At 38.5% G+C, this 20,031-nt stretch overlaps 1 protein-coding gene across 1 annotated transcript in view; it reads right to left on the bottom strand.

Annotated features, from left to right (window-relative positions):
• Nucleotides 1-20,031, bottom strand: part of SNX24 (sorting nexin 24) — a 170,763-nt gene that overhangs the window by 70,558 nt on the left and 80,174 nt on the right. The window contains exon 2 of the mRNA XM_065874455.1: nt 5,456-5,539. Coding sequence (XP_065730527.1) covers nt 5,456-5,539 — 84 coding nt within the window. The remainder of the gene's footprint in view (nt 1-5,455; nt 5,540-20,031) is intronic.

Below are 20,031 nucleotides of genomic sequence, written 5' to 3'. Positions count from 1 at the left end.
ACCTACAACACTGTGTTAGTTCCTGGCAGTGACTTGATATTTCTATACAATACAAAATGATCACCAGGATAAGTCTAGTTAAAGACATCGTCCCTAGTTTTTTAAAATATATCTTCTAGTTAGACAAAGCTTAGGGATACTGAGTTTTAATTATCTCAGACGTTTTAAATTTAAGTAGAAACCTCCTAAATGGAAAAGGAGTTCCAAGAACAAAGAGATGAAGGAATAAAAGAAACTCACCTGAAAGAAGAACCTGAAACGTTTTAGCTTTGTTTGAATAGATGAGAACACAGAGGGAAGGACATTCAGCATGGCAAAGACAGAGAGGCAGTGATTTTCATATACTGGGGTGACAGGGAAGACTGGCTTGGCTGCCACTAACTTTTTCTTGGGAGAAGCAGTGAGAAACTAAGGCTGGCCAGTAAAGGGGTTTGCGGTAGACAAAATCATGGTCCTCCCAAATATGTCAACATCGTCATCCTTGGAACCTGTGAATGCATTGCCTTACAGGTGTGATTAAATCAGGTATCTTGAGATGGGAAGATTATCCTGGATTATCCAGGTAGGCCCGATGTAATCTCAAGGGGGAGGCAGAGGTGACCAAGTCAGAGAGAGGAGATGTGATGACAGGAGATGTGACGATGGAAATAGAAGTTGGAGTGATGTGGTTGCTGGCTCTGAAGACAAAAGAAGGTGATGAGCCAAGAAAGGTGGCAGCCTCTAGAGGCTGGAAAAGGCAAGGAAACTGATTCTCTCCTAAAGCCCCCCAGAAGGAACATAGTCCTGCCGACACATTTAGAGTAAGATTACAAATGTGTGTTGTCTTAAGCCACTAAGTCTGTGATGATTTGTTACAACAGTAATAGAAAACTAATGCACAGTTTAAGACTATTGGTCTCAAAAGTCAATGTCCATGATTTGGTAGATAATACAGACACATTTCAAGGTTTTTGACCAATAAAATGAAGATGAACATAGTGCTCTAGGAAAATTGCCTGCAGTGGAGGATGAATAAGAAGACAAGGATAAGAAACAGTTAAAGAAATACTTACATAAAGTAGCAAGACTCTGGATTGAGATGGTAGGAGTACAAAATGAAAAATTACATGGTGCTTATTACAGAAGTTTGGAAGAATGAATCAACAGGGCTTGCTGACACCCTGGAAGTGAAAGATAAGAGAAAGGTAGGAAAGACTTCCAAGGTCCCACACCTTGTGGCTTCAGTGTGTGATGCAGGGGGAGGTAGGGGGGGTTGTGTCTAAGAGATGCCTTTAAAAATATAATGACACAAATAGGAATTCTCAAACTTCACCAGGCATTAAGATCACCTGGGATGCTGATTTAACAGGCAGATTACTGGGCTCTATCACAAAGATTCTGATTCAGCATGCCTGGTGGTGCCCAGGAATCTGCAATTTAATAAATACTGTTCGGCTTCAGGTCACCCAAAGTTCACACTTCAAAAAGTACCAATCTAGAAAAACTAAAAGAAAGTGAAATTGAATACTTCCAGAGCTCTGGAAGAAAAACTAATCTTACACATAGTCTGAAAGGGTGAAACTGACATATTAGAGACCATAAAAAGGTAAAACTCTTGCAAATTAAAATAAATATCACAGCCAAAATTAAAAAGTCCATGGTGAAAAACAGCTTCATCAAGCGGCTAGTATTTTATTAATAGGCCATGCAAACTAATGATCAAAAACAGAGACCCTAGCAGAAAAATGGGACAGCACATAAAGAGAATTCCAAATAGAGGGGCTACAATCATAAGCTTAAGAAATACCAATTAAAACAGCAAAAAGGCAACATATATCGCTTGCTAAATACATATCATTGGGGGGGTAATATGCAAAGCTGGTGAGATACTTTCATGCTTGCTGGTTGCATTACAAATCTGCTATAACCATTTTGGAAAAAAGTAATTTGGTAATATATAACTGGAGCTGTAAAAATATCTATACTCTTTAACAGAGAATGCTTCTTTTGTAATCTAGCTTACAGGAAACAGTCTTGAAAATGGAAAAAAAAAGTTATATGTAATGAAGGCTATCAATCATTAGAAGTTGACCATGCAATGCACACGATTTCGTTTAGTCTGGAAAACAGTCTTGTGAAGTTAGCACATTCACTGTTCCCATATTAAAACGGGGGACCTGGAGGCACAGAAAGATCACTCAACTTGCTCCATGGACTTGAGGTAAAGGCAGGCTCAGGAACATTCTGCTGCCAGAGCTTCCACACTTAACTTCGACACCATTAATTATCACCATGAAGGAATCCCACTAGCACAGCGGCATTTGTTCCATTACAAAATGCAAGAGGGCTTCCCTGGCGGCGCAGTGGTTGAGAGTCCGCCTGCCGATGCAGGGGACACGGGTTCGTGCCCCGGTCCGGGAAGATCCCACGTGCCGCGGAGCGGGTAGGCCCGTGAGCCATGGCCGCTGAGCCTGCGCGTCCGGAGCCTGTGCTCCGCAACGGGAGAGGCCACAACAGTGAGAGGCCCACGTAACGCAAAAAAAAAAAAAAAGAAATATATGTTGGTAACAAGGAGTTATTTCTCCTGTCCCCAAAGTTCCTGCAAGATTTAGCTTTATAATCTAAAAAACTAAACTTACTTGAGGGGACGAAAATAAAGCACATAGGAAAAAAAAATCTCTTGAATTTTTCCAAAAATTAGAACGGAATCCTAAGAAAAGTGTAGAGGATAAGAATATTGTTTTCATTCTTTAATGTCAAAAATTATAAAAGTTTGGGAGAAGTAGTAATCATTAAGAACTTCAAACAACCAGATGAACTGTCAAATGGGTGATGGTTTTAGTTTCTGCCTCAAAATGAGCCTGACAACAAGCCAGGAGGCATTTTTGTGTGTTTGTGGTATATGGAGATAAGCCATGCAACTACTATTCTAAAGGTACAAAGCACTTATTAATAGTTCCTATATGATTTTAGAATTAACTTGGGGACATTGACTAAAAACTTTAACAAGTGTAATGTAAAGTGTAAGGGAAATCAGGACACTGACAACAGAGCAAATGGCATCCACTGCAGAAATAACTGAATATTCAAAAAAATTAAACAGGAGCAGATCTAACTTGAATTTAAAGGGAAGGTATTTCATGTAAAAACAGAACATTCAAAGCACATCACAAAATTCAAATATGGAAACTAGGGTACCAAAATTCTAATAAAAGGATAAAGTTGTACATGGTGGCAGCAGTAATCACCAAAGCTTGTATATTCTGATTAATTTTTTTGCCCATTTCAATCCTCCTTAACACACAACTTTACAGTCAAGATTACAGATTTATGTTTATTTTTACACCCTGCCATTATTTGTACTTAATTGTCTTTTATAATAAGTTACCTTTTCATCAAATCTAATACAGTTATCAAATGGGACAAATAAAGGAGACTTCTAGCAGCCCCTTTCTGCTCTATAACACACAAGATTTAGTGTCTGCCAACTAAAACTCTGCCCCACAATGTTATTTTTTTCTCTATGTCCCTGTAAGGATGTTTTAATGAGGCTGCCAAAAACATGCAAAACTGAGAGGTCTGAGAATTTCTACTCTCTTAATTCTAATAGACTTGATGACATAATTTTAAGAATAGCTAAAATTATTAACAGAATTGCAGAAGTTGAGAGAAGAGTCCTAGAAAATCTAGAACTCTTTTTTGACTGTGAGAATCTAAGAACTGCCTGTAATCACTGGGGAAAGGGTCCTCTTCTGCAGAAGAAAATAAATCGTATTAGAAAAGAGAGCTAAGAAGCAATGGGCAGCCTCTTGCTCAGGGCGGGCCTAACTGGCAGTCACCCAGCTGTGCCTCATGTGGAGTTGGTCCCCAAGTATCTGGTGGGGACAGCTGGGCTGTGTCGGGGTAATGGAGACCTGGCAGGTTAGGAAGGAGGCTTGCATGTGACAGGCTGCCTGGTCCAGACTCTGGAATCAGAGGCTGGGGAAGGGAGGAGTTCTGGTTTTAATCCCATTGTACAGACTTATTTCATGAGGTACCCAGCAGAAATCTCTCTAGAATGTGTTTCCTCGATAAACAAGTGAACAAAGCCAAAAATTCTTGAGAAGGACGTGAGACCCAGACTCCATGTTTGTTTCTCTTTGAGGCCCCGGGTTGAGGGGTAGGGCTTTTGTAAAGTCAGCTGGCAATACCCAGCCTAAATCTGTATTTCACCTGTGCTGCTTCTTTTGGAAGTAAACCTGGATGTAACACAATTTTAACTGGAAAATTCAAGGTAAATTATCCCTTGCCATCCTAATGGAAAAGTGTACAGATAGCTGACAGCTCCTCTTCAAAAGAAAACAGAGGGATAGAGGCTCACTCACTTCTCAATATAACCTGTGAAAGTTTTTACTCAATACTCTATTCTCCTGACTACCAAAAAGTAAGAAATTTTAATTTTAGCTACAGAGCTTTTAATTCAGAGTAAGCACACTATCACATCATTTATGCACTGACATTTTCCAGAAAATTTAAGCGGTCCTTAAGGAAGTTAAAAGAATAGATTCTTTCTGAACATACTTGCTCAGTATCTTTCCACTAACTTCTTACCTAACAAAGTAACAAAAGTGAAGAAACTGAACTGTGCCATACATTTTATATATGTGTGTGTATAAATATATATATTCATATATAGGAAGTATATATATATACACACACACAGATATGAATATATATGTATACAAAAGAAAAAGTGGTAAAACTGCATTAACTCATATGTGGTGAATTTCTAGGCAATTTCATGAGGTATTTCTAGTTATTAAGGTAATTTCATCACCTCAATACTAATTTATAACCTTCAAGACATTAAATTTTGGTAGAAAATAAAAATTATTCCCTCTTCTATTCTTTACTGACCATGTCTCGCAAAACTCAGCTATTCCTTTTGCCTTCTTGTTTCTTTTATCAAAGGCTTTTAATGAAAGGGATCTGAGAACTGAAACACCAGTCTTGTAGAGCGGCCTTTATAATTCAAAAGAAGCTATGATCCCCCTTTACATGATCCCCTAACAGTCCTTGAATACATGTGACATGTATATTCTTTTCCATGTATATGTAAGTATAAGTTGATTTTAATAGATTTCTTCCTGTAAAATGATCATTTCTTTTCCTTTGTGTAAAACACATTAAGTGTATTTTATGGATAAAGTAGGGTCTGGGTCTTATTCTTTCTGAACCTACAATACCCAGCACAGTATAATATAAACAGCTTGCTGTCACACATCTATTTATGCAAAAGATCTTAACAGAAAACCCACCTACTCAGAAAGCACACCTTGAAAGGACGGAACAATTTATTTTAAAAGGAAATTTACTTCGTGATAAAAGAAGTCAACCTGTTCCAAGAACTATTAAAGCTCTTAGGAACCACAGAAAGTAGGCTTAGTGTTACACCATCTGCCTTATAGAGAAAAGGGTGTGGCGGGGGCGAAGTTACCTTTTTGTGCAGGGCATGAAATTCGCTGTACCTTTTTTCAACAAAATGTTTTCTTCCATTCATTAGCACTTCTATCTTAAACACCTAAGAAAAAAATAAAAAAGATTAATTCCACCAGTTCCAAACCCTCAATTGTCTGATGTGGTAAGTTTGTGACCATGATATATTTCATCCCTTTAATTACAGTAGCTGATCTCCCAAAACCAAGAAGGCTCAGGAGACCCTGGCCCAACAGCACTGATTAATGAGCCCTGGAGCCAAATGCTCACTAACAAATGGCAGTATCCCCACAAACGTGTCTAAAAACAGTGGCAACTTAAATGCCTTAAAATGCTCCTTAACTTTTTAATCAGAGAACACTTCTCTCCTAAAATTACTTCACCAAATGCATATGACGGCATTGAAATACAAGTGTGATGCCACAGCGACAGTCTGGCAAAAATCGCAGACCCACAGCATTGCGTTACGGGTATTTCAATGTGGGCAGTGTTGTGTCATCTCTAAGACAATAATGCAAACAGTAGTGCCTTTTAGGTTAATTTCTTCCTAACCTGCATATTCATCTCGCCTCAGCTGGCTAATTCTGCTGTTTGCAAAACAGGGAAAATGTAGCAAAGGTTCATTTTCCCTGCGTGATACGAGTGACAGCTTGTGCTCCCACCTCCAGGAGGTTGAAAGGCCAGATGAAAAGGCTCTCTGGGTGCACTAATTAGTAGGCACTAACATGACACTTTCTTGATTCTTAGGTCAGTGGGTCAAGACGGGGAACAAGGGATGAGGAATATTATGAAATGCTCATGAGAACACGATGTTAAAGTGGGTGGGGGAAGGCTGCTTGACAGGAGCAGAAGAGAAGGTGCTCTGTTATTTCCTAGAGTTTGTCTTTGACTCCTGCTTTGCTGAGCGAGAGTTTGTCATCACCAAGATGAAGCGGAATTGTTCCATGACTTAGTAAGCCTGGGTTCCCATTTCAATTGCCCTTCTGAAGAAAACGAAACTAAAGTTGAGGTCATGTGACATTGAAGAGTGTTAAAAGCAGGCTTACTTTAGCCCTAAATAGAGCTACTTAAAGTTAGAATATGAGATACGAGGTCACACACCTTCATTATGAAAATAGATCTCTATGGCTCTATATTTCTGCCTTATATGTAAATGTGACTTTTTTGGAAAGCCAGAAACTATATCATCAAACATAAAATGTGTTCATATTTTTGCACTCCTTCCAATTAGAAACAGAATCTTCTGTTCCATGACTCAGTTTAAGAAACCTGCTTTTATTAAAGTGGTAAATTTCTATCAATTTAATCAACTGTTTTTTCCCCCAAGAAATCCCCCTAAAAAATACTTTTCTTTGGTGAATTAGTGAAAATATTTTCTTCTAAAAACATATGCATAGGCTTCAAACTCTCGGATATACGTACATTATTTTTTAGAAAAAAATTTTGTTTACTAGTTCACTAAAGAAAATTATTCTTCTGCAAAGACCATTCAAAGCCAGGAATACAATGAGGAAAGCACCCTGAGAAACACCAACAAAAGGAGCACAGCTTCAACTTGGGGGCTTGTTTAATAGCATACAAAGCCCCCTTTTTAGTGTCAGGTCCCAGATTTAAATCAGGACAATGTGGGAGCAATGAAAGTAGTTTCCAACTGCTGAGCTATGTGAAATAAAATGAAGTTACGTTTTGAGTCCAGTTACTTGAGGCTTCATCACAAAAACCATCACTTTAATTGGCACGTCTGCTGAAGAATCCACAGAAGGAGGAGAAAGTTGAAGACTCAGTAAGGTTCAACCTACTAGGTTGCCCCTCAGGTGCCCCCTCCTGAAAGCCACGGATAAGACACATTACACAGCAGCTGTCTCATGGAATGTCATCCCTTCTATCGACCAGACGGCTCCATTACCAAGGTCCACAGTTACTTTTCACAATCGCTAAATTCACTTTGGGTGCGGGGGTGGGGGGAAGTATTATAAATACGCACACGTGCACACATAGGGAAAAGTATGTGATAAATTTTAATTCTAATATTTTTATTATGTTGCCATTTTTAAAATGCACAATATACCTAATACTGTTAAGGCTTTTTTCTTTTAAATTCTGGGAAAACACCTTGGAAAGGAAGTTGCTTAATCAGAATTTCCATGACAATATGAATGAAGCAAGAAATGGAGTCAGTTTAATGAATCTTATGTTCCTAAATTCCAAACCAGACTTTTTTTTTGTAATAGTTTCTGATACGTGTTTTCCCGGCTGCCAGGAAAACTCTCTTCTTTCTTGGCTTTCCTGGCAAGCTCCTAGCACTTGTTATCTACCTCTAAGGTGGGGGCAGCAAAGGACGATGTTTGGAAAACACGTAGCACAGTATCTGGCATTCATTCATTTAATTATTTAACAGTTATTTACTAAGGGACTACAATGTGCCCAGGAGTTGTTCTAGGCTCTGAGGATTCAGCAGAGAAGAAAACAGAGAAGAGCCCAGTCTTGGTGTCTTCATGGAGCACACATCCTTTCTAGCGAGGAAGGCCAATCATAAACATATAAACAAATATGGTAAAGTTGAAACACAAAAAGTGCAGTGAAGAATACAGCAGAATGTTGAGACAGAGCTAGACAAGGGTGCTGTTTTAGACTGTGGTAAGAGGAGGCCTCTCTGAACAGAGGGGCAGTGAGAGGTACCAAATCTAGAGGGACACCAGGAGAACGTGTAATGAGAGTTGAATGTGGCTGCCTCTGGAATTTCAGACCGGGAGTGGGTGGACAAGGGCTATTTGTGTTTTTATTCTTTTTTTAATTTTTTTTTTTTAAATTTAAGGTAGAGCCTAGAGCAGGGTGATATCCACTTCTGGCCAAGATAGAGTAACAGGGAGCAGTAACCCTCCCACTTGAAACAACTAAAAAACTGGACAAGTATGTGGGGAAAGTGACTCTTAAGACATTGGACATGAGGAAATGAATGACAGTGAGAGATGGGAGACAAGCAGAATGACCCCTAAGGTTACCCCAGGCAGAGCCATGAGGCCCCCTGAGTCAAGGACAGGGAGGTGAGAGTGAGGGAAAGCCATAGCGATTCAAGCTCCCGGGGGAGAGTTTTGGAGAGGAGTGAGTTGCACACAAACGGAACTCCTGAGACCTGTCAGAGGTCTCCCTCCAGCATTCAGCTGAATCCTCAGCAGCACATAAGACTGGGGAAACTACCCAAGGACAAGAAGAGATTAGAGAGAACAGCACTCAGAGCTTAGACACCTGGGCACAGTGCCTGTTCCCAAAAGCCAGGGTAGAAAACCTCTTAATTCATGAAGTGTTCCTTAGAGAATTCAGAAGGGTCTTGTCTCAGGAGTGGAGCTAAAGTAACGTAGACTAAAAGCTCTTTTAGTCCAGAGCAACAAAGCTTAAAAGCAAGACCTGAAGAGAGCAAATTATTTCTGAGTAACGTAACCACATGCCAGAGCAAAGCTCAAGAATATTTTTAGGAATATAAAAATATCCAGCACCCAACAAGGTAAAATGTACAAAGTCTAGCATCTAAGCAAAAAGAAGCAAGAAAATTCAACTCATAATGAAAAGAAAAAACAATCAATAGAAACTAATCCAGAAATGACACAGATGATGAAATTAGTAGACAAAAGCATTACACTTGTTATAAGAAAATTTCTTATGTTCAAGAACCTAGAAGAGGGCCTCACTGGTGGCACAGTGGTTGAGAGTCCACCTGCCAGTGCAGGGGACATGGGTTCAATCCCTGGTCGGGGAGGATCCCACCTGCTGCAGAACAACTAAGCCCCGTTCGCTACAACTACTGAGCCTGTGCTCAAGTCACAACTACTGAGCCCACATGCTGCAACTACTGAAGCCCGTATGCCTAGAGCCTGTGCTCTGTAACAAGAGAAGCCACCGCAATGAGAAGCCTGCACACCACAACAAAGAGGAGCCCCCACCCGTGTGCAGCAACTAAGACCCGAGACAGCCAAAAATAAATTAATTAATTAATTTAAAAAAAAAAGAATCTAGAAGAAAGGTTGACTATGTTAACTGGAGGTATGGAAGCTATAAAAAAGACTTAGACAACATGTCTGGGTCCTATTGAGGAGATAAAAAAATGTCTGTGATTAAAAAAAAACAAACACTGGATGGGATTAATAGTGGGTGAGACACCACAGAAGAAAAGGTAAGTAAACTTAAAGACCTGGCAAGAGAAACTGTACAAAACAAAATAGAGGAGGAAAAATCTAAAAGGTAAATCAACAGAGCATCTGTGAACTATGGGATGACTTTAAACATCAAAATGCATGTATAATTGGAGTCCTCACAGTAGAGGTGAGATGGGGGAGAGGGGCTGGGGAGAAAGACAAATATATTTGAAGAAATCTTGACCAAAATTTTCTCGATTTGACAGAAACTATAAACCCACAGATCCAAGAAGACCAACGGACCCAAGCTCAAGAAACATAAAATAAAAAGCAAAAATCCAAGGCAAATCAGAATCAGATTGTTTAAAACCATTCAGAAAGAGAAACATCTGAGAAAGCAGCCAGAAAACAGAGACAATACATAGAAAAGGAAGAAAAATAAGTTTGAGAGCAAACTTTTCAAATATTTCTATAAATAACCAACACTATAAGAGTGAGTCAATGCATATATACTTCAGTTATGTAAATATGTTCTATGTAAAGTAGCATGTACAAAATCAATGTACAATTTAATGTCAGTTAAATTTTTTTTTTTTTTTTTCCTGTACGCGGGCTTCTCACTGCTGTGGCCTCTCCCGTTGCGGAGCACAGGCTCCGGACGCGCAGGCTCAGCGGCCATGGCTCACGGGCCCAGCCGCTCCGCGGCATGTGGGATCTTCCCGGACCGGGGCACGAACCCGTGTCCCCTGCATCGGCAGGTGAACTCTCAACCACCGTGCCACCAGGGAAGCCCCAGTTAAATTTTTAATTATTGTTTTTAAAGTATTTAGGTAATTTTTCCCAAATGGTAACACCAGTAATAACAACAATAACAACAGACTTTTATAACACTTATATAAAGGCACTGCTCCAAGCTCCTTTACCATGAAAATCACTCATTTAATTGTCACAACAACCCCACATGGGATAGGTACTATTATCTCCATTTTACAGGTGAGGAAACTGAGGCATGGATTAAGTATCTTGCCCATGGTAGCTACTGATACATTTTGAACTCAGCAATTTGGTTCCTGAATCTGCTTCTTAATCACTGCACAATACTCATTCCCAATAAACAGAATCCCTTACATAGTCCTGTTCACTGGGGGAGACGAAACACGTGCAAGTAGGAGAAACGTTCTGGAGTGAGGACAAGGCCTTCCATCCAGTCTCCTCCCAAGGTTCTGTCCTCTGGAGGGGCTTTGCAGGAACACAGCACCCTGGGCACAGGGGTGGTGGCGGTCTTGGCATGAGTTCCTCACCCCTAACTATTTGGAGCCCGTGCTCCTCTCAAGCAAACACTGATCTATATAAAAAGCATACAATTCGGGCTTCCCTGGTGGCGCAGTGGTTGAGAGTCCGCCTGCCAATGCAGGGGACACGGGTTCGTGCCCCGGTCCGGGAAGATCCCACATGCCGCGGAGTGGCTGGGCCCGTGAGCCATGGCCGCTGAGCGTTCGCGTCCAGAGCCTGTGCTCCGCAACGGGAGAGGCCAAAACAGTGAGAGGCCCGCGTACCACAAAAAAAAAAAAAAAAAAAAGCATACAATTCTACAGAATAGAAAAATGCTTTTTATATTACCTTTTCTTGTCAGGATCTGTACCCATACCACCCCCTCAGTCTCCTTACACTGTGGTTCCAAATCTCAGCTTGTATGGCTTTTGCTAATTAAACTTAAAAGCTTTTGCACCGCAAAGGAAACCATAAACAAGACAAAAAGACAACCCTCAGAATGGGAGAAAATATTTGCAAATGAAACAAGAGACAAAGGATTAGCCTCCAAAATATACAAACAGCTCATGGAGCTCAATATCAAAAAAACAATCCAATTAAAAAATGGGCATAAGACCTAAATAGACATTTCACCAAGGAAGACATACATATGGCCAAGAGGCACATGAAAAGATGCTCAACATTACTAATTATTAGCGAAATGCAAATCAAAACCACAATGAGGTATCACCTCATGCCGGTCAGAATAGCCATCATCAAAAATGCTAGAAACAATAAATGGTAGAAAGGGTGTGGTGAAAAGGGGACCCTCCTGCACTGTTGGTGGGAATGTAAATTGATACAGCCACTATGGAGAACAGTATGGAGGTTCCTTAAAAAACTAAAAATAGAACTACCATATGACCCAGAAATCCCACTACTGGGCATATACCCGGAGAAAACCATAATTCAAAAAGAGACATGCACCACAATGTTCACTGCAGCACTATTTACAATAGCCAGGACATGGAACCAACCTAAATGCCCATCGACAGACGAATGGATAAAGGAGATGTGGCACATATATACAATGGAATATTACTCAGCCATAAAAAAACAAAATTGAGTTATTTATAGTGAGGTGGATGAACCTAGAGTCTGTCATACAGGATGAAGTAAGTCAGAAAGAGAAAAACAAATACCGTATGCTAACGCATATATATGGAATCTAAAAAAAAAAAGAAACGGTACTGATGAACCTAGTTGCAGGGCAGGAATAAAGAAGCAGGCATAGAGAATGGACTTGAGGACAGGGGGTGGGAGGGTGAAGCTGGGGTGAAGTGGGAATAGCATTGACATATATACACTACCGAACGTAAAACTTGGCTGGTGGGAAGTAGCAGCATAGCACAGAGAGATCGGCTCAGTACTCTGAGATGACCTAGAGGGGTGGGATAGCGAGGATGGGAGGGAGGCTCAAGAGGGAGGGGATATGGGGACGTATGTATGCATATGGCTGATTCGCTTTGTTGTGCAACAGAAACTAACATGGTATTGTGAAGCAATTATACTCCAATAAAGATCTATTAAAAAATAATAATAATATGTGCTTATGCAAAAGAATTTTCAAAAAGTCCAAAGGATATAAACTGAAAAGTATGTTTCTTCCATAAGAGACTTGTATAGGTCCTTGCCAACTTAAGAGGTATCTTAAATATCCTTTCAGAAATTGTCTATACTCATATAAGCTCTGTATGTGTACATGTAATAGAAGTTATTTTACTTTCTTACACAACTAGAGCTATAGTATATAGTTCTACTACTTTATTTTTTCTACTACTTTTATTTTTTACTTTATTTAATACATATCAGACATCTTCATTAATCAGCACATTTTGACATACCTCATTCTTTACTGGCTACATAGTACTACCATGTGCAATTGTTATCATAGTTTGTTTAATTCGGACCCTAAGATGGATATTAAGTTACTGTAGTATTTTGCACTGTATACTTTTTAATATGTTTACTTATATATCAATATATATAAAACATGTTTATGTCTCTATATATACTTATATTTTATTTACATATATTAATGATTAATGTATCTATATATAGAGAGATATATCTCATCCTTTTTCCTGTACATGTACTTACACACATATATATATAAGATAAATTACCAAAAATTTTGCAAAATTTATCCCCTCAAATGTACTAAGTCACCCTGCCACCAATAGGATATGGAACGCCTGGCCCATCCTGATCAACACTGGCTATTCATCACTTTGACAATATGATTAGGAAGTGACAACTAATTGGGTATATTTTGACCAGTGTTTATAGCGGCATAGGTGTCCATCCCAAGTATCTCACATAAAATCACAGAGACCTGATGTACCTGTCTAGGCCTCTGCTCTTGTAGACATCCTTGCCCTCAGAGATTTCCAGAAATTCCCCAGTATAAAGCTAAGGAAGCTTCATGTAACTAAATAAACATATTAAGGTTTTCGTTTAGATTTGTTTAAAAAAAATTATATTGTTCCTGTGACTAAATTCTAGCCACAGTCCTAAGAACATTAAATCCTTAGGCTTCAAACTGAAAAGTAAAATAAATACTACTTTAAAGAGAAGATTTCAATTTGTAAGTGTGGTTTTGATTACATGTTAGAGCCAATGTTTTTTTCCTTTTCAGTAACATTTCTGAAAATAAAGTGTAAATCAAAGACAAAAGATTTCATAATTTGGTTTACACCTACTTTTTTCAGGAATGTATCTAAAAAACAAAATAAACTTAAGCTAAAGATGGGCTTAGCCCATATTCCAGGTTGAATGATCTCTGTCTTCAGAAGCTCATACCTTACAAAGTTATTTACTTTCAACAAAAGCAAAAAAAAAGTTTTTCCTAAATAAAAATGTCTAATAAATAACTTTTAAGTGCCTTCCAAATACAGATGGGGATTCTATATAAAAATAAAGTTTTAGTGACCTTTCATATATATATATATTTGTTTGCTTGTTTGTTTGTTTAGTATTTGTTCAGTTAGTGCAAGATGTACCAAATATTAACTCTGGGCTTGAAATCAACATATTCTCCTTCTTGAGTCGGAATAAGCAAGAAAGATAAAATTTAAAAGGCTGTTATTTAGATACTATAAAAAGTTGTATCTCTAAAAGAGTGATCTACTGTGTGCCTACTGAGGGCCAAGCTCTCAAAGGTATTAATTCACATCACACAAAGTTTTTTGTTTTTTTTTAAATAAGGGAAAGATGATAAGAGACCCTCTAATCATAAATTTTTATGATATTTGATGACTAAATAAATTTAAAATTCAATAAAACTAGTGTAAAATTTTAATTTGCTCCTACTCAGCCTTAAATCAAACTTCTTCTGTTCTAAGATGCCAAACCGTGAGATATTATTAATTTAATTATACTATTTTCGGTTGTGGAGAAGCTGCCAACAACTTTTTTTTCCGTATCTTTGAAAACAACTAAATTTCAGAAATTTTTTAATGTTTTTAAGAGAAAAACATATTGCTTCAAATAAACCACTGCTTAAAGAAGAAGAAGAATTCTCTAGATAATTGCCACTAGAGAATAGCTGTGTAAGAGTTGGGCCTGATTAAATTTGTGTGTACATATACATTTTTTAATATGATTCTTCTTTGCAAAGAAAATTCATGATACCAAAAACGACCCAAAATGATTAAAATCACTGATAAAAGAACAAAAATAATAAAAACAAAAACAAAATTAGAGCAAGAACAAATATCCAAGACAAAAGAAACCTGTTTCCTAAGCTGGAAAGATCAAAAGGGTTTACCTATACCTAATACTCTGGATCTTTTAAAATTACAATAATGAAAAAAAAGTGCTGCCAATATACTGATGGAATAAAGTAGGAACAGAGATCAGGATGACCAAACTTTTTCTATGCTTCACTAAATGCCTCCCCGCTCCTCGAAAAGTAGAGCAATGTCTGCAGAATTTTATTAGAATATTATTTTATAATCATGCAAATTATTATTCACATGTGAAGGCAACAGAAAGTCAATTTCAGTTGTGGGCAAACTCAGAAAACAAATAACCCACACAGCCTTTCGAAAAAAAATTACTGAAGACATAGCACTGCCAATGGAAAGATTAATCAAAATTAAGCACTCAAAATACAGTAATATAAAAGGCCAGCCATTGTTTTTTGTTATCATCAAAGACTCTGATCCAGGGAAGGAGTAAATGAGTACAAAGAAAGACAACGTTATAAAGTGGCTGCTACTCTAAGAAGCTGAGGACAACTCCAGCAGAAAGCACACAGTGGTTTCATGGCCATTTGGAGCTGGCCTCCTCACAGGCTGCCCTGAGGCTCTCCTCTACAACTGAAAGGCTTGTAGTCGAAGTAGCCTGGTTCATAGAGTAACAAAAGAATCCACAGAAATCCATCGGAAACCTGGTTCCAAATTTTGGCTTCATATGCCTTCAAAGGTTGATGGTGAATGATCTTTAACCTAGAATTCCATATCCAGGCAAATTTTCTACCAGGAAGCCAGGAAAGTGCTCATTTCAAACATGCAAGAGGGAGAGTATTTTATGTACTATGTACACATTCAGGAAATACTCTTTGAAGATTTTTTAAAAATGGAATTCAAAAAAGAAGCCAAGAAACTGTGGACCTAATCTACAGACAATATGGGGGTGTGGGGGGTATACTAAAATGCCAGCTATACAGCCTAAAAAGTATTCAAATTAGAGTAAGAAGCCAAAGGGTTCCAAGAAGAATGCTTTCAAGAAGAAAATGGGTATGATTAAGAGCTAATATCATTAAAAAGGTTTTAGTGACAGAATCAAAGCATTCACCTTTCTCTGCCAAGAAAAAAAAAAAAGTGCTTAAGAATTCCAAGAAAACCAACTAAACAAAACTGTATACAAGGTACAGTTCCAAATATAAAGCAAAATAAATGTAACATGACCTGGTACAGTTTAGAGGATAAGAGTGTCCATTTGAAGTAACGCTTGAAACATTCTCCACTGAGCATTTTACAGGTTTAGTAATTTATACAGCTACATTTCCTTCCTTACAGTTCCAAAAACTTGATTACACAGTGAAAATATAAACATCTGTACACACACATATATAATTATAATACTGGGAACATTTGGGAACATTAATTATTGAACTCAGCTTTTAAAATCAATCTATACAACACAGAAGACATTATTTTTACAGAACAGACTGTAAATATTTTTTGTCAGTATAAAAAATAATGGCGTGGGCTTCCCTGGTGGCGCGGTGGTTGGGAGTCCGCCTGCCGATGCAGGGGACACGGGTTCGTGCCCCGGTCTGGGAAGATCCCACGTGCCGCGGAGCGGCTGGGCCCGTGAGCCATGGCCACTGGGCCTGCGCGTCCAGAGCCTGTGTTCCACCACGGGAGAGGCCACAACAGTGAGAGGCCCGCATACCGCAAAAAAAAAAAAAAAAAAAAAAAAAAAAAAAAAAATGGCGTAACGAGCAGAAAATAGGAGACGAATGGGGGAGGAACTGGGTGTAAAGGAAGTAAATGGGGTCCAAATCTTTTCATCTTACATAATTGGCAGTCAAAGGACACTGCTTAAAAACTGGTGGATGAAGAAAGTGGTTCAAATTACAGAGCAACAAATATAAAGTTATAATTTTAATGATGAAATTAAAACCATATACATAGTGAAAATGGAGTGGAGGGGAGTGAAATACAGGAGTGGAGTGAATTCAATTCATATTTCTAACTGGAGGGACATAAGAGATTTTCTAAGACACCAAGAAATAGAGATTCAGATATATTACTTAGAGTAACAGTGCTTAAAACAAATAAGCAACTTGTCAACTAACTTCTGGTTCTGGAAGGTACTAGACATTTAATTTTTCCTTTTACATGTTTATGCTGAAATTTTTTCCATGTATATGAAGTACTTTTAAATAGCCTAAAAATGACATAACCTCTGCTAAATATTTTTGTTTCAAAATCTCTCTGGTTATAAAGGAAATATTTTGTTGAGTTTATTGATATTTATAGAATTACAGGTTTTCAGTCTAAACCCTACTACTGACTAATTTTAGCTCCCCAACTGATTACTTGATTATGAAAAGTCTTCATTTTTCTTTTCCTCTTCAGCCATATCTATGACACAAAACCAGTCAATCAATTCAAGGTGAGGGAAACAATGCACTCAAATACATCAGGTCATACATGTTGATTTGTTAACATAGTTTTTCATTAGTTTCAATACCATTGTTAGTCAAAATCTTTGACTTAGATTTTCTATAAAATGTGAATGCTGCTAGTTCTTTGCTTACCTGAATTGTTATGGCAATAAATCACATACTATGTTAAACAAGCATTCTGGAAGATCGATGCTTTATGAGCTTTATTATTCTATTTTATGACCTGATTGAAAGAAGGAAAATAGATAAGTTTTATCTGTACTACTTACTAACTTGGGCAAATCTCTAAGTATCTTTGAGCCACAGTATCTTCATTAATAAAAAAAGAATGATAAAATGATGTCTACTGTATTAGTTTGTCAGATAATAAATGTCTTGGTGCTTTGTAAGATGCTCTGAAATGGAATGAAGAATTGATAACTATGAAGTGGTTGACAAAGACGCCAGCAGGAAGAACAGAAGGGCTTCCATGGGCATTTGAGGACAGCCTTCCTGACAGGCTGCTTAAGGAATGGATTTGTGGTTGAAATAGCTTTCATACAGAGGAGCAAAAAAATCCTTCATTCTTCTCTCAAACTACTTAGTTATAGACTGCATCTCCTTATCACAAGCTCTTGGCTTCTGCAAAGAGGAGCAACGCCTCACCTCCCTCCCAAATCCTCCAGAACCAGCCCCAACACATCAATTCAATCTTACTTTCCACAGCTCTCCTACAGGAGCCAATCAGCCAAGTCCTTCCTATATTTTCCCCACTCTAGGCCCTGGGGGCTTCTGTTCACGCAGGAGCCTCCCTCTGCCAAGGAGTCCTCCTATCCCCCTTCAGCAGTCAAGTGAAATTCTACCTCCATCCCAGAGCCTTCTGGAACGTCAGGCATCACTGTTTTCCATACCTTCCCCTTAAACAGATCATCTAAGTGGCACAATCGTATTATTTAAAATACAGTCACACTAATTTTCAACAAATGTATTCCTCTTGACTATTTCATATAAATATGTATTATGTGCGCCAATGGAATTTTTTTAGGGGACAATAATCATCAAGAAGAACCTACAAGGATGTTTTCAGAAAGCATTTGTAATATAATACTAATTGAAAGAGCAGTACAAAATACTTTATGCATACTATGCTGTTGCCTATATAAAATACACATACAAGATAACAAAGGAAATAGGTCAAAATGATGTCTGAGTGGTAGAATTACAAATCATTATAATTTTCTCTATAATCTACAGTTTTTACCAGAGCATATATCATTCTTATAATTAGGAGAAAGTTTAATCAAATTTCTGCCTTCTAAAGTTACACTGGAGTAAATCTAATAAATGATAATTATTCATATTTAATACAACTATCAAGTTCTTATGAAATTCATTTTTGTATTTCCATATATATTCATTGAGCATCTGCTATGTGCCGAGCACTCTGCTATGCTCTTTACAACAGCAGCAGCAGCTACCATTTTTGAGTGCTTACTATGGACTATGCAGTGCTCAAAGCGCTTCATTTATTAACTGATTTAGTCCACACAAGATCCTATAATGTAGGTACTGTTATTATTCCCACTCCATATGTGAGGAAGCCAAGTCAGAGTGAGTTACGTAACTTCAAGGCACAGAGCTAGGAGCTGATTCATAAACCCAGATAGTCTGGTTCCAAACTCCACAATCTTAAGCCCTAGAATTCTATCACTAGAAACAATGGTGAGCAGACTCATAGTCCTAGCCTTTATATTATTATAAAGGAAAAGTATAAAAAGGGATCTGAGCTGTACTCAATATAAAACGCTTACTTTAAAAACAGGTGAGTGCATAAGAGAGGACAGGATTTGCTCTCAGGGATCAGGGGAGCTTTCTCTCTGGAGCTGTTTCTGAATAGATCTACAGTAAAAGTAGGCAAAAAGGAGGGGCAAGCATTATAGGCAGCACATGTGCAAAGGTCCTGAAGCAGAAGGTAAGAGGATGGAAGAAGCTGAGTGCAGTACAGCCAGCCTGTAAGAAGAGCATCTCTGCAAGAGGCTGGAGAGGAAACAAAAGGCTAGCTTCATCAACTGCTCAACAAGGATTAATTCTAGGACGTGCCAGGCTCAGTTCACTGGGAGAAAACCAGTTTCTGTCTCCTTGTGGTTGTAGGACTGTGGTCCCCATTTTCTTGCTGGCTATCAGCTAAGAGCAAAATTTCCAGCTTCTAGAAAGCACCTGTATTCCTCAGCTCATGATCTCCTTTCTCAATCTTCAAAGCCAGCAACAGAAGATCAAGACTTTCTCATGTCACATTTCTGTGATCTACTTTTCTGCTTCCTCTTCCACTTTTAAGTGGAAGACTCATGGGACTATATTGGCCCCACCCAGATAATCTAAATTGTCTCTGTGATCTCAGGGTCCTTAACCTTCATCACATCCATTAAGTCCCTTTTGCATGTCAGGAAACATATTCACAGGTTCTGGGCATTAGGGTGTAAACATTTTGGGAGGCCCATCCTTCCCTTTACCACAGACCTAAAGGAAGTGAGAATATCTGGTTGTGGGAGCAGGGCGGTCTGGGCAGGTGGAAGATTAAATGCTTGACATGTTTATATGCCTAGAGTGATGAGGAGGGAGAAGAGTTAGAGGGAAGGTCTGAGTGGTGGTGGGGAGAGGTGAGTGGAAGTAGAAACAACAGGACAGGCTGATAACTAGATGTGGAGTTTCTTTAAAAAAAAAAAAAGAAAGAAAGAACAAAAAGGAAGAATCAAATATAATGGTGAGGTTTGGGGCCTGAGCAACCAGAAGGATGGTGGTGCCAGTAACTGAGCTGGGAAGACAGTCTTTGGGGGCAAACAGGAGCCCTGCACTGGCTGCATTAAGTCTGAGATGCGTGTTAGATAGACATTAAGTGGAGATGTTCAGTAAGACTGAATTAACACGTCTGGGGGCTCAGGGAGAGGTCTTGGCCAGAGATATAAATTTGGGAATCATCGAAGTGTGAATGTGATCTAAAATCAGAAGACTGGATCT

This window comes from Phocoena phocoena, chromosome 3, assembly GCF_963924675.1.
Source record: "Phocoena phocoena chromosome 3, mPhoPho1.1, whole genome shotgun sequence".
NCBI lineage: Eukaryota > Metazoa > Chordata > Mammalia > Artiodactyla > Phocoenidae > Phocoena > Phocoena phocoena.
This window is presented reverse-complemented; position numbering and strand designations above follow the sequence as displayed.